The 15,052-nt window shown below is 44.4% G+C and overlaps 1 protein-coding gene across 1 annotated transcript in view; it reads right to left on the minus strand.

The window, feature by feature from the left end:
* LOC149460243 (adenosine deaminase domain-containing protein 2-like) overlaps nt 1-15,052 on the minus strand; it is a 53,134-nt gene that overhangs the window by 24,005 nt on the left and 14,077 nt on the right. The window contains exon 5 of the mRNA XM_089679869.1: nt 600-722. Coding sequence (XP_089535995.1) covers nt 600-722 — 123 coding nt within the window. The remainder of the gene's footprint in view (nt 1-599; nt 723-15,052) is intronic.

Consider the following 15,052-nt stretch of genomic DNA (forward strand, 5'->3'; position numbering starts at 1 on the left):
CCATCGCAGTCACCAGACTTAAATCCGATTGAGAACCTCTGGTGGGACTTAAAGAAAGCAGTTGCAGTGCGCAAGCCTAAGAATGTGACTGAACTGGAGGCCTTTGCCCATGAAGAATGGGCGAAGATACCCGTAGATCGCTGCAAGACACTTGTGTCAAGCTATGCTTCACGTTTAAAAGCTGTTATAACTGTAAAAGGATGCTGTACTAAGTACTAAGATTGAATGTCACTTGGGGGTTGAATAAAACTGATAATGCTGTGAGCACAGAAAAGACATTTGTGGTTATTTCATTATAACTGTTATGTTATATTTGTCTGACCTACAAGTGCCTCTTTAATGTAAATGTAAGCAAGATGACTGAATGATCAAAAGCAATGTCAAACTGGCCAAAACACTCAATTTCAGTGGGGGTTGAATAATTTTGGTCACAACTGTACAGTGCTGAGCAAACTATTGGCGCTTTATAAATACTGTATAATAATAATAATAATAATAAAAGCATCAACCAATGTCACAAACTCAAGACTGCAAAAAACACAAAAATGAAGGGTCATATCTGGTCACTCCCTTACACGCAGCGCTGACTGACTACCCACCTTTCCCTAGGATGAAAGCCGCCAGGTTGGTCCTGTGTTTGTAATAGTCACTGTCACCCAGTAGACGGTGGAACAAAGCATAGGCCACAGCCGCACATCTCTTTTCGTGAGTTATAAAATCCTCTGCAAGAGAAAACAAGTTAAACAGCCAAAGCAAATCTCAAGCACCTCACACCTTCCTGAGCAACGCAGAACTGGATTGTGACTTTGTTTGGTTTGTTTTATTCTAGGTTTACAGTACCCAGGAATTATGAGGAAAAATACAAGGGCACAGCCATGTATAAAAGTTGTATTTTCCAGCAGCACGGTCACGTGCTTTCCCTCCAGCAAAATGATGGCTCATAAAAGGTAGAGGTACTAGTTACTTGACTACATACAGTAGATATAAAAAGTCTACACACCCCTGTTAAAATGTCAGGTTTCTGTGATGTATAAAAATGAGACAAAGATAAATAATTTCAGAACTTTTTCCACCTTCAATGTACCCTTTAAACTGTACCACTGTTGAACGACAAACTGAAATCTTTTAGGTGGAGGGAAGCGAAAATAAAAAAAACTAAACAAATATGGTTGCATAAATTTGCAAACCCTTAAACTATTACTTTGCTGTAGGATGTGACTAAGAAAATGTCAGGAAAGACCTACTAGAACAGCTGAACTTTATTTGGGGTTAATCAGGGGCACTTTAAATGATGACAGGTGTGTACTGACTCCTACTTAACATGATTTTGAACGTGATTGCTTACCTCTGAACACAGCTACATCCCCAGTTATAAGAAGGTGTGCACACTTATGCAACCACATTATTTTAGTTTTTCATGTTTACTCCCCCCCCCTCCCAAAAAAAAAAAAAAGATTTTAGTTTGTTTTTCAGTTGAGTTGTACAGTTTATAGGTCACATAAACCACTTCCCGTCTGACCCAGGTACATAAACGGCTGGACGGGAGCAGTGCAGGAGTGGGTTACCGTTTACAAATGGAGCCTGCATTATTATTATACAGGATTTATATAGCATCAACAGTTTGCTCAGTGCTTTACAATAGAACGGGAGACAATATAGCAACAATACAGTTCAATACAAGAGGGATAGAAGGGCCCTGCTCCTTGGAGCTTACAATCTAACATTTACAGCCTGTGCGCGCTCCCTGGGAGCGATCCGGTGCACACTGTGTCCGATTGCTGTACGTGGGACCTCTGTGTGAGGTCCCGATTCATTTGATCACTGATTGGCCAATCAGTGATCACATGAATAGTAGTAAGCAAGATGTCACTTCTGACATCATTACTTACTACGTGTAAAATCTGTGAATGATCACAGAGGTCACCTGGTACAAGACTATTCACAACAGCCTTGTACCATGTGACAAGCTGTGACCAATCACAGCTCACAGAGTATTTCTCAATGGCTGCAAGAATGCAGTCAGAGAGCAGGAGAAATTATCACTTTTACAGCCTTTATGGGTGTAAAAGCAATCAGTGTAAAAAAAAAAAAAAAAAAAATATTCATCACTCCCCACAAGTAGTACAGTGTCACTATGGTGGCACTGTACTGCTAGGGTGACAGTATGTAAAAAAAACAAAAAAAAAACAAGTAATAATATAAAAAAAATAAAAATACCATATTTTTCGCTCCATAAGACGCACCTGACCATAAATACGCACCTAGGTTTTAGAGGAGAAAAAAAAGGAAAATAAAATTCTGAACCAATGGAGTGCGGACACAGTACAGGGGATGACCAGAGACTGCGGACACAGTACAGGAGATGACCAGACTGCGGACACAGTACAGGGGATGACCAGAGACTGCGGACACAGTACAGGAGATGACCAGACTGCGGACACAGTACAGGGGATGACCAGAGACTGCGGACACAGTACAGGGGATAACCAGAGACTGCGGACACAGTACCGGGGATTGACCAGAGACTGCAGACATAGTACAAGAGATGACCAGAGACTGCGGACATACTACAAGAGATGACCAGAGACAGCGGACATAGTACAGGGGATGACCAGAGACTGCGGACACAGTACAGGGGATGACCAGAGACTGCAGACATAGGACAGGGGATGACCAGAGACTGCGGACATAGGACAGGGGATGACCAGAGACTGCAGACATACTACAAGAGATGACCAGAGACAGCAGACATAGTACAGGGGATGACCAGAGACTGCTGACACAGTACAGGGGATGACCAGAGACTGCTGACACAGTACAGGGGATGACCAGAGACTGCGGACATAGTACAGGGGATGACCAGAGACTGTGAACATAGGACAGGGGATGACCAGAGACTGCGCTCACAGTACAGGAGATGGCCAGAGACTGCGGACACAGTACAGGGGATGACCAGACACTGCGGACACAGTACAGGGGATGACCAGAGACTGCAGACACAGTACAGGGAATGACCAGAGACTGCGGACACAGTACAGGGAATGACCAGAGACTGCGGACACAGTACAGGGAATGACCCGAGACTGCGGACACAGTACAGGGAATGACCAGAGACTGTGGACAGAGTACAGAACACTAGAGACTGCAGACAGTGCAGGGGATGACCAGAGACTGCAGACAGTAAAGGAGATTACCAGAGACTGCGGACCTTTGGGGAGGGAGGGGGAGTGGGTACCTGAATTTGACAGGTACCCGCTCCCACTTCTGTGGAGTTGTCCTTCCTTTTTCTTCCCGTGGCGGCTTCTGTGACAGCCGGGTGCCCACTGCGCATGCGCGAGAAGCTCTGCGCTTTGTGAATGGCCCGGAGCCTTCTGGGACCTGTCATGTGTCCCAGAAGACACCGGACCATTCACAAAGCACGGCGCTTCTCGCGCATGCGCAGTGGGCGCCCGGCTGTCACAGAAGCTGCTGCAGGAAGACTGCAGTTCTGGAGTGAGGAACAGGTAAGGTCCTGCAGGAGAGAACAGTTGAGCAGCCAGCCCGGTATTCTGACATGGTGGCTGCAGAAATACCGGACCGGCCGCTTTACATTCGCTCCATAAGACGCACTGACATTCCCCCCCCCTTTTTTGGGGGAAAAAAAAGTGCGTCTTATGGAGCGAAAAATACGGTATACAAAAAATTTGAAAATTTTTAAATTTTGGTTATAAACTAATTTGGGCTATTTTTTTTCACTAAAAAGATAACTGAATACATTTTGGCCAAAATTTATGAAGAAATATTATTTATTTGAAAAAGTTTATAAGAAAAACACTTTTTTCAAAATTTTTGGACTTTTTCATTTATATAGCAACAAAATTAAAAATCCCAGTGATGAATAAATACCACCAAAATAAAGTTTTATCTGTCTCAAAAAATGCTAACAAATTCATATGGGTACAGTGTTGCATGACCGCGCAATTGTCATTCAAAGTGTGATAGCGCTGAAAGCTGAAAATTGGCCTGGGCAGGAAGGGGGTGAAAGTGTCCGGACTTCAAGTGGTTAAAGGTGAAAAAAGTTCTGAAGTAATTTCTCTTTGTCTCATTTTTTTTACATCACAGAAACCGGACATTTTAACAGGGGTGTGTAGACTTTTTATATCCACTGTAGATGCTATTTAGTGACCATGCACTCCTGTATCCAGTAAAGGTTTACTTAGGTAGCTGCAAGGCTGTGTATTTGGCATCATATGGTGCTTGCTCTTAATTCATCAATAATCCCCGCAACACAAATCCATCACAGAGACCCAAAACTTGCTGTGCAAATGCTGACATTACACAAGGCTAAGAACACTCCTATGCCATCCTGTAACATTGTTCAGGGCCAGTCAACTGATTTTCACTGCCGATCAGTGGAAGAGAGTCTCGTGTATTATTTTTATCACCAGGATCTGGAGGCTGTTCGGATCAGTGCACAGAATCGAATTTATAGATGTTTATACTCACCTGAGCCCGATCTTAATCCAGCGATTTACACGAGAGCGGAAGCTCAACCGGTTCTCTGCCTCTGCATTGGCTAAGATACAGCCATCGGCTCCTGCTGCTGTCAATCACAGTCACTGAGGCGGGAGCGGGGGCATGGGGCCAAGCCACGCTCTGTGTCTCAGACACACAGAAGCGGCTTGGAATCAAGCTTGCACGAGTGCCTCCAGAGCAAGCAGCTTGCTCTGGGGGCACTCAGCAGAAGGGAGGGGCCTAGAGCACCAGCAGGGGACCCAAGATGAGAAGGATCAGGGCTGCTCTGTGCAAAACCCTTGCACAGCATCAGGAAAGTATGACATGTTTTTATATTAAAAAATAAAAAAATCGGAACCTTTACAATCACTTGAAGGGAGTATGAATGGACTACAAGTGCATTGATCAGCATGCTTGCAGCCCACTAAGAACTAAAAGCCATCTACCACAGTCGCAGATGGAACCTGTAGTTTATTATTTACAGATCCCTGCGAAAGAATGACGAGGCTGTGGGTGTAGAGCCCCGACAATTTTAAAATGTGACAGCAACTACAGGGGAAATGAACCCTACATTTTGTCGCAGTGGAAGGTGGTCAGGGGAAAAAGGGGGCAGGAGGTGGAAAATATTATATAAATAAATGCAGTGAGCGCCCAGGGAGGAAGGAAACAACAGCCACTAGCACAAAAGGACAACCCACTATATCCTCATAAACAAATGGTAAAAAGAAAGTGCAGCGCTATAACGAATGACATATAAAAGAAATTGCAGCGCTATGGTGCAGCACTATAATATAAACATAAATGGTGACTTAGGTGAGCAAATAATATATAAATAGATATTATATATGAATCAAGTGCAGCGCTATGGTAACAATATATAGATAGGTATTATAAATGAATAAAGTGCAGCGCTATAGAGACAACATATGAATAGTGACTTAAGTGAGCAAATTAATAAAAGATACAGATAAATGAAATGATTGAATGACCAATGATCGAATTCTTCTATAGTGTTTAAAAATTGATCATGACATCAGGTGATAGGTGAATCCGTGACAAATTCTTCCTTCTAATGCACTCACCAGAAGCACATAGTTAACGCGCATTAAGAACAGCAATAAAAACTCCTCCACCAGGTCAGCCTTATCCACCGCCAGGTATAAGCAAAGAAAATGCACAGCTCTCATGCACCAGAGACAGGAGATTCTCCCAACAGATTGTTCAATCCTCAGCAATAAAACATGCCCCACCTTGAAGGGAACAGCTCACAAACAGAACCCAGAGAAAGAAAGTGCTTATGGTGCAGTATTTTGATTGAGTATGTGAAAGAATGCACGTGGAGCAATAAATCAGGGTTACGAACTTACAAACATCACCATCGTATGGACGCAGCGGCGTGATGTCAGCACGTAGGCTCTTCCCTGACAGCTGAGGATTGAACGATCTGTTGGGAGAATCTCCTGTCTCTGGTGCATGAGAGCTGTGCATTTCCTTTGCTTATACCTGGTGGTGGATAAGGCTGAAGATCCATTATCTCCTGCGCTCAAGGACTCAGATCAAACAGGCGTTAGTGACAAGCAGCGTGTTGTGTATTCATTCACTGGTGATCAGAGGTTGTGCAGCTCTATCATGAAGCTGGGGAAGCTAATAAAACTGTAGAGGAAGATGAAAGAAAGAGCGCACAAACCTTGCGCATTACCTCAATAAATAGTGACTAATTTTATTAATAAGGAAATATACTCACAAAATGATTGTATAACAGGCATAAGTAACCATAATCCAAACAGGGTTACAGGTAAATCAAAAAAAGGGGGGGGGGATGAAGGCTAACGTGTTTCGAAGGGTGCTTCCTTCTTCATCAGAGCTGGGTTTGGCAGATAGAAACTTCAGTATGGCAGAGTTCCCATGGCAAGGAGATATTCAGCCACTGAGTGTCAGTATTACAGCAGTTCAGTAAACAGGCTGAACTGCCTGTTGAGCACCCTTCGAAACGCGTTAGCCTACACCCCGTCCCTTTTTTGATTTACCTGTAACCCTGTTTAGATTATGGTTACTTATGCCTGTTATACAATAATTTTGTGAGTATATTTCCTTATTAATAAACTTAGTCACTATTTATTGAGGTAATGCGCAAGGTTTGTGCGCTCTTTCTTTCATCTTCCTCTACAGGTGGATAAGGCTGACCTGGTGGAGTTTTTATTGCTGTTCTTAATGCGCATTAAATATGTGCTTCTGGTGAGTGCATTAGACAGAAGAATTTGTCACGGATTCACCTGATGTCATGATCAATTTTTGGACACTATAGAAGAATTTGATCATTGGTCATTCAATCATTTCATTTTTCTGTATCATTCATTCATTTGCTCACTTAAGTCACTATTCATCTGTTGTCACCATGGGGTTTATTTACTAAAGCTGGAGAGTCCAAAATCAGAATCCCTTCTGCATAGAATCCAATCAGCTTCTAACCTCAGCTTGTTCAATGAAGCTTTGGCAATGAAACCTGGAAGCTGATTGGTTTCTATGCAGAAGTGAGTCTGATTTTGGACTCTCCAGCTTTAGTAAACAAACCCCCATAGGTCTGCAATATAGCGCTGCACTTTATTCATTTAAAATATCTATTTATTTATTATTTGCTCACCTAAGTCACCATTTATATGTTTATCAGGAATGTGCAAATCATATCGCCCAACGCCCGGGACATACAGTTCCGGGCGCCGGGCAGGTGGTTTTCTTTGACATTTAGCCCTGCTGCGGGCAAGCAGATGATGAGCCTCGGGGAGCCGTGCACTTTACTACAGGGGATATGAGCAGCTCTAGTCCGGCTTACTGTCAGTGTGATAATGATCGGTGTGTTTCCCCCTTCCACTCCTCTGCCTCTCCCCCCTCCCTTTCCCCGGTTTGCAATGCTCAGCGTGACAGCTCGGCTCTCCCAGACTCCATGTCTGCTGCATGTAAAGCCTTGCGAGAACCTTCGTCCTCCTTCCCACCCCCTCCTCTACTACTCAGTGTCCCAGGACTGAGACCTCAGCACACTTTGAACACCTCTGGGAAGGTGTCTGCTTTTAGGATTTCTCTTTACACAAGATATGTAATCCTAGAGGAGTTATTAAGGTGTCCTTTTATGAAACAGAGATCAGCGGCGATCCTAAGGATCATTGCTGATCTCAGATCATTAGTGGTTTAGGAAACAGAGATGATCAGCGGAGAACATGTTCTCCGCTGATCATCTCAGCACACAGATGGCCAGTGTATGAAGGAGTGATGTCAGCCCTTCACTGGCGATCTGTGTTCTCCCTCTAGATTATCCAGCCCAGAGGTGGAGAATCGGGGGAACCGTAAGCGAAGCAGAGGTAATTTACTGCCGCTTAGTGAATGGTGTTTGACTGATCTCGTATTGTAATCTAGTGAGATTATAGTAACAGCAGCCGTTTTCCAGAGTTCAAAGCATTTGTAGATTGCTTCTCCCTTCATTACGAGAAGCAATCCACATTGCTTCATAAAAAGGCATTCAGAGGAGAACTCAGCCGCGGTCATTTACCACTACATGATAAAAAGGACACCTCAGTCTGCTAATTGGAGCTGTATCACTCTCCAGACCCACAGAAAGCATTAAGAAGACTGCATCAATCTAATCCAGCAAATAAATCAAATTCTCCTCCAACAAGTTATTGTGGTGGATCTGAGTGGAAAGTAGATATTTTCACTGGTTCTGGAGGAGAGTAGTGACATTTAATAAAATCAGAGAAAAACAAATGGAATTCTATGAGCAATTTCAGAGATCAGCCTTCCCCTTCCCCCAGAAGAGGCAGACAGCTTGACAGCTTCACTCAGCAGATCTAGCCCACTACACTTACCATGTTTTTTGCTCCATAAGACGCACCTGACCATAAGACGCACCTGAGCATAAGACGCACCTAGGTTTTAGAGGAGGAAAACAAGAAACAAAATATTCTGAACCAATCGACTACAGACACAGTACAGGGGATGACCAGAGACTGCGGACATCACCTACAACTCTGATCGCCACTCCATCTACCTTTTAATATGCCACCTCTACTCCTCCTTTTCATATTACTATCCTGTGTTCCCAAAATCTAATTTCTCCACCCCAAAACTTATACATCTCACCCTCACTGCTACCATCTCCCTACTACTGCTCTCATCACCTCCTGGTGATACTTTACTCTCCTGCTGACCCAAACACCAGGACAGGAAGGCATACATCCCGCTCCCATGTTACTTTCCTCGCCCTCCTTCTTCTCCTAACCTCTGGGGATATCTCCCTGAACCCTGGTCCTCTACTATTTCACCCCCACACCAGGCACCCTCCTTCCTCCATGAATAGCCACAATCCCCTCAATTTAAGATCAGTCCCCATACTCCCAAAACCCACCCTCCCTGTTTCATGTGCACTCTGGAACTCTGTCTGCAATAAACTCACCTCTGTCCATGACCTTTTTGTCTCCCGCTCCCTTAATCTACTAGCAATTACAGAAACCTGGCTCCAAGCAGCAGGTGGGGTTGTTTGCTTCTATCCCCACTGAGCACCTTTTAAGTCCTCCCTAACCCTCTCTCTCTATCCTTCTCTTCTTTCGAGACTCATTGCATTCAGCTGTTTTCTCCCATTTCTCTGAGGATTGCAGTGATCTATCGGCCTCCTGGACCGGAGTCCCACTTTCTTGATTTCTCCGCCTGGCTACCCTACTTTTTCTCCTCTGAACTACCCACTATCATTCTTGGAGATTATAACATCCCCACTAATGTGAACAACCCGGCAACATCCCAACTTTTCAACCTAACCTCATATTTTGCCTTAACGCAATGGACACAGTGCTCCACTCACTCTGATGGGAATACATTAGACCTTGTTTTCTCCCATCTTTGCCCTCCCTTCAACCTCACAAACACCCCCTTTCCTCTCTCTGATCACAATATCAACACCTTCACAGTGTCCTCATCTTCAAACACCTATCCCTCCAAGCAGCAAATAATTACCCACAGAAACCTTCACAACTTGAACCCTGCTCCTTTCCATTCTGCAACTGACCGCCTCTATGACAGAATCTCTCCCCTGTCCTGCCCTGACCTGGCCACTACTGTCTACAACAGTTTGCTTTCATCCACATTAGACTCACTTGCTCCTCTAACAACACGAAGCATCAGGCCCCGACCATTACAACCGTGGCAGACTGACAACACCAGAAATCTTAAGAGACATCGCCGTGTGCTGGAGCGACTGTGGCGTAAAACCAAAACTCGCCAAGCTTTTATCCTATATAAATCTGCTTTCCTAACATACAATTCCTCCCTCCATGCTGCCAAACAAGCCTACTTTCTCACTCTTATCAATAGCTTGTCATCTCCTCTCCACTTTTAGCTCTCTACTTTCTCCACCTCCACCCAGTACCTCACTCACTGCTTACGGGATTGCAAATCATTTAAAAAATAAGATTGATGCAATTCGTAGGGGCATCACTACTGCACAGACATCCATTACACTTAGCATACCTTATACTAAACCTCCCTCAACACTTTCCTCTTTTGACCTTGCAAGTACCAAAGAGGTCACTAAGGTTTTCTCAGAAGCCCGTCTCACTACCTGCCCCCTGGATCCTGTCCCCTCACAACTACTATGGTCACCATCTTCTTCCATCCTATGCTCCCTCACTCACATCTTCAATCTCTCCCTCTCTAACAGTGCCTTCCCCTCCCCTCTAAAGCATGCACACATCACTCCCATACTTAAAAAGCCCTCCCTGGACCCCACCAACCTGAACAACTTAAGACCCATCTCCCTGCTCCCGTTTACCTCGAAACTCTTAGAACACTTAGTCTACAATTGCTTGAGCTCCTACCTCACTGACAACAACCTTCTTCATCCTTTACAGTCTGGCTTTCGCTCACAACACTCCACTGAAACTGCCCTACTAAAACTCATTAATGATCTACTAACTGCTAAAACCAATGGCCACTACTCTGTACTCTTACTACTTGACCTCTCTGCGGCTTTTGCTACTGTTGACCATCCCCTCCTCCTCAAAAAACTCTGGTTCTCCTCCTGCCTATCACAGCGCTCCTTCAGTGTTACCTATAACTCTGGCTCCGCATCTCCACTCCCTCTTTCTGTAGGGGTCCCTCAAGGTTCTGTCCTTGGACCCCTAGTCTTCTCCATCTACACCTCCTCCCTTGGTCACTTGATAAACTCCCATGGCTTTAAGTACCATCTCTATGCTGGTGACACACATATCTATCTTTCTACTCCTCACCTCTCCTCTTCAGTCTCCTCTCGCATTACTAACCTGCTAAGCGACATATCGGAATGGATGTCACTCCACTTCCTCAAACTCAATCTTTCAAAAACTGAGTTCCTAGTATTCCATCCAGCCCGTCCCCCCTCCCCTGACTTCTCCATCAAGATCAATAACACAACCATAAGTTCCTCCCCTCATGCCAGGGTGCTAGGTGTAATCCTAGACTCCCATCTGTCCTTTCAGCCCCAAATCCAATCGCTCTCCAAATCTTGTAGACTCCTCCACCTCCGCAACATCTCCAAGATACGCCCGTTCCTAGCCTCGGAAACCACTAAGCAACTTATTCACTCCCTTGTTATCTCTCGCCTTGACTATTGTACCTCCCTCCTCATTGGCATACCTCATCTCAGGTTATCCCCTCTTCAGTCTATACTGAATGCTGCTGCCAGACTCGATCACCTTACTAACCGTTCTGTATCTGCCACCCCTCTCTGCCAATCCCTCCACTGGCTTCCCATTGCCCAACGGATAAAATTCAAAACATTAACAATAACATATACTGTAAAGCCATTTATAACTCTGCCCCAAATTACATCACCAAAATTGTCTCCAAATATCACCCAAACCGTACTCTCTGCTCCTCGCACGACCTCCTGCTCGCTAGCTCCCTTGTCTCCTCCTCCCATGCTCGTCTCCAGGACTTCTCCAGAGCATCCCCCATCCTCTGGAACTCTCTACCCCAATCTATCAGACTATCGCCTACTCTGCTCATCTTTAGACAATCTCTGAAAACCTCTCTCTTCAGGGAAGTCTATCCTCAGCTAATTATGGAATCTTCTACTCCTCCTACCAATCCACCCCCCACAGTTACTACCTTTTGTACTACTAGCCACCCTCCTAGATTGTAAGCTCCAAGGAGCAGGGCCCTCCTATCCCTCTTGTATTGAACTGTATCGTTGCTGTATTGTCTCCCTTTATACTGTAAAGCGCTGAGCAAACTATTGGCGCTATGTAAATCCTGTATAATAATAATAGAACAGGGGATGTCCAGAGACTGCGGACATAGTACAGGGGATGACCAGAGACTGCGGACATAGTACAGGGGATGACCAGAGACTGCGGACACAGTACAGGGGATGACCAGAGACTGCGGACACAGTACAGGAGATGACCAGAGACTGCGGACATAGTACAGGAGATGACCAAACACTGCGGACCTTTGGGGAGCATTGGAGGAGGTGCTTACCTGAATTTGACAGGTACCCGCTCCCATTTCCACGGAGTTGTCCTCACTCTCCGTCTTCTGGGACACGGGACAGGTCCCAGAAGACTGCAGGACCATTCACAAACCGCAGCGCTTCTCGTGCATGCGTAGTGGGCACCCGGCTGTGAAGCCGGAAGCTGTTACAGCCGGGTGCCCACACTAAAGAGAGAAGAAGTGAGGACAGCGCTGGACCGAGGAACAAATAGAACCAAGGAGCACAGAAGAGCTGTGCGGCCGGCCCGGTATTCTAACATGGCGACGGTGGGAATTCCGGGCCGGACGCTCCATATTCGTTCCATAAGACGCACCGACATTTCCCCCCATTTTGTGGGGGGAGAAAAGTGCGTCTTATGGAGCAAAAAATACAGTAACCCCTTCACTGCCACACAGCATACACAGCTTCACATACAGTAGCATAAAGATCTGTACCCTGTGTAGATCTGTATTCCTCTGCATCAATTGCCCATGCAACAGAATCAGAGAAAACAAGCTGAGCACCGAGCTAAGTCACTTAACTCCTTACATGCCAAACTACAACACAGGCACTTCAATGGTCAGCATTTAAAAGCTCAAGCAGCGTTACAGCCGAGCAAGGACACAGGCACAGGTCATCAATATTAATAGTGCCGATCCCCGGGGATACAGGATTTCACAGCGGCTGTAGCACCCCTTGCCTGTGCTGTAGTCTGGCATGTAAGGAGTTAAGTTACTTCAGGTACCTCTTCGGCTTTAGCTCAACGCTCAACTTGTGTTCCCGGATTCTGTTGCGTGCGCAGTTGCTGCAGGGGATACAGATCTTCACAGGATGCACATCTTTATGCTACACTGGAGTATTATTTGGCTACTCAGCATACACTTTTACTGAGCACCCAAGTGCTTCCTTGTGCGAGGATAACCTGAAGAAATACATTTTTTTTTCCTCAATGGGGCCAGCGCCTCGCTTAAGCTGGCCATACACATGTAGATTTTCGGACGAGAATCTTCATACGAAAATTCTTTGAATATTCGGTGACTGAACGAATGTCGTTCGAAAATTGTCTTTTGCTTTTAACATTCGAGTTTAAAATGAATATAATTTCTGAACCATAACCACATATACTGGCCGAAAATTTGTTTGATCGAGAAAAGTTTTCCTTCCTGCCTGTTCGAATTTAACCTTTGAGGACCAAGGGACGTATTTGTCCCATGTTTTTAATTGCGTGTATCATCTGATTAAGAACTTAAAACTGTTTTTTTTTTTTTTTTGGTTTGAGTCAAAATATTAGTTCTTATCAACAAACAACAAATGGATCTAGCTTTTTGACAATTATTTCATGAAATGGCTTAGTTACAGCAACTGAAGTGTACGAACTTTAAAAACAAAAAAATTGATTCTTTTGGCGTTCCGTAATCTTATGGTCCTCAAAGGGTTAAGAGCCCGACACTCCCCTTTCCTGACGAGCACCCAATCAGTGCTCAACACACTGCAAGGTCTGTCCCCTCCCTGCTAGTCCCCGGGTGTGGTGCTGCAGAAGGGCAGGGAGGTGTTAAAAAAAAAAAAAAATCTATATATATATATATATATATATTTTTTTTTTTTTTTTTTTTTTTCCTATCAGGTCAAGTGAAATGTCATGAGGGACAAGTAGATTGGGACCCCAATTTAGTTTTTCAAGAAATTTCTACACCCCCGTTTATGCCATAGCGCTGCAATTTCTTTTGTATGTCATTCATTATAGCGTTGGCTTTTTACCATTTGGAAAATATTATAGTTTACGCCCTAAATACAGGCATAAAGGTGGGAATACACGATTAGAAAATCGATCGGTCATCCGACGACCGAGAGGCGTTCGTTCGTTGGTCGAAATCGTTGGTCGAAATCGTGGCCCACATTAACCAATCTAAAAAATCGTTCGTCGGGCAATACGTAGTGTTGACATCTTCCATACAAGTGGAAGTGATGCGGTGTGCATGTGACCTTGTAGCCACGCCCTTCCGGCCAGAACGAACGATATACACAATTACCAGCAATGAGTATAATATAGTTTATTACATGACCTATATACATAAATAGAGATACATAAAATATAATCTGCAGAATTCTGGTTTCATGATCTCATTAGGCCAATCTACTTTTACCATTTGGATTTTTCGTTCGTGTTTATGAAGATTCCTTGGACATAAACATCTGAATCATCTTCTGTTTCCACTCATGCGTGATAGCGCTTGATAGATTTTTTTCGTATGACCGTCATACCACCGCATAGAAAATCGGTCGTTCGTATGTGAAACGACTACATTTTTCACTGTTGTTCAACCAGATTTTTTTCGTTAACAATATCGTTATCGGTTAAAACATCCTGCTCATCAACGAAGAGAAAATCATTTGATCCGCAAAATTTTTCGGCCGATTTTCATATTGTGTGTACGGGGCATAACCTGTAACATGTTCTAATAGGTGAACTTAGCGAGACGAGGACTGAGTTGAGCTGGCCATACATTATACAATTTTCTCTCAATTTTCTGTATAATTTCCTTTAGATTTATCTTAAACTATTTAGGACAAGGGTCTGCCTTTATAGATACAAACTGAACTTGTCACTTAGGTTTGACCTCTTATTATGTGGCTTTTGGTAAATCTAAACAAAAACTGGGCAGCACAGTGGCTAAATGGTTAACACTTCTGCCTGGCAGTACTAGGGGTTGCAGGTTCAAATCCCAACCACGGCACCACCTGCCTGGAGTTTGCATGTGCTCCCTGTGCCTGCGTGGGTTTCCTCCAGGTCCTCCGGTTTCCTCCCACACTCCAAAGACATGCTGGTAGGTGAATTGGCTCCTGTCTAAATTGGCCCTAGTATGTGTATGTATGAATATGAGTTAGAGACCTTAGATTGTACGCCCCTTGAGGGTTAGGGACTGATGTGAATGTATATGTAAAGCGCTGCGCAAATTGATGGCGCTATATAAGTACCTGGAATAAATAAATAGAAGAAATGTGTATAATGTATGGCCAGCTTAAAGGATAGGCAATTGTATGAGCTAATCGGGCTCTATTGCACAG

The sequence above is a fragment of the Staurois parvus genome, unplaced genomic scaffold (assembly GCF_062004578.1).
Source record: "Staurois parvus isolate SC_StPar_1 unplaced genomic scaffold, SC_StPar_1.0 ptg000232l, whole genome shotgun sequence".
Lineage (NCBI taxonomy): Eukaryota > Metazoa > Chordata > Amphibia > Anura > Ranidae > Staurois > Staurois parvus.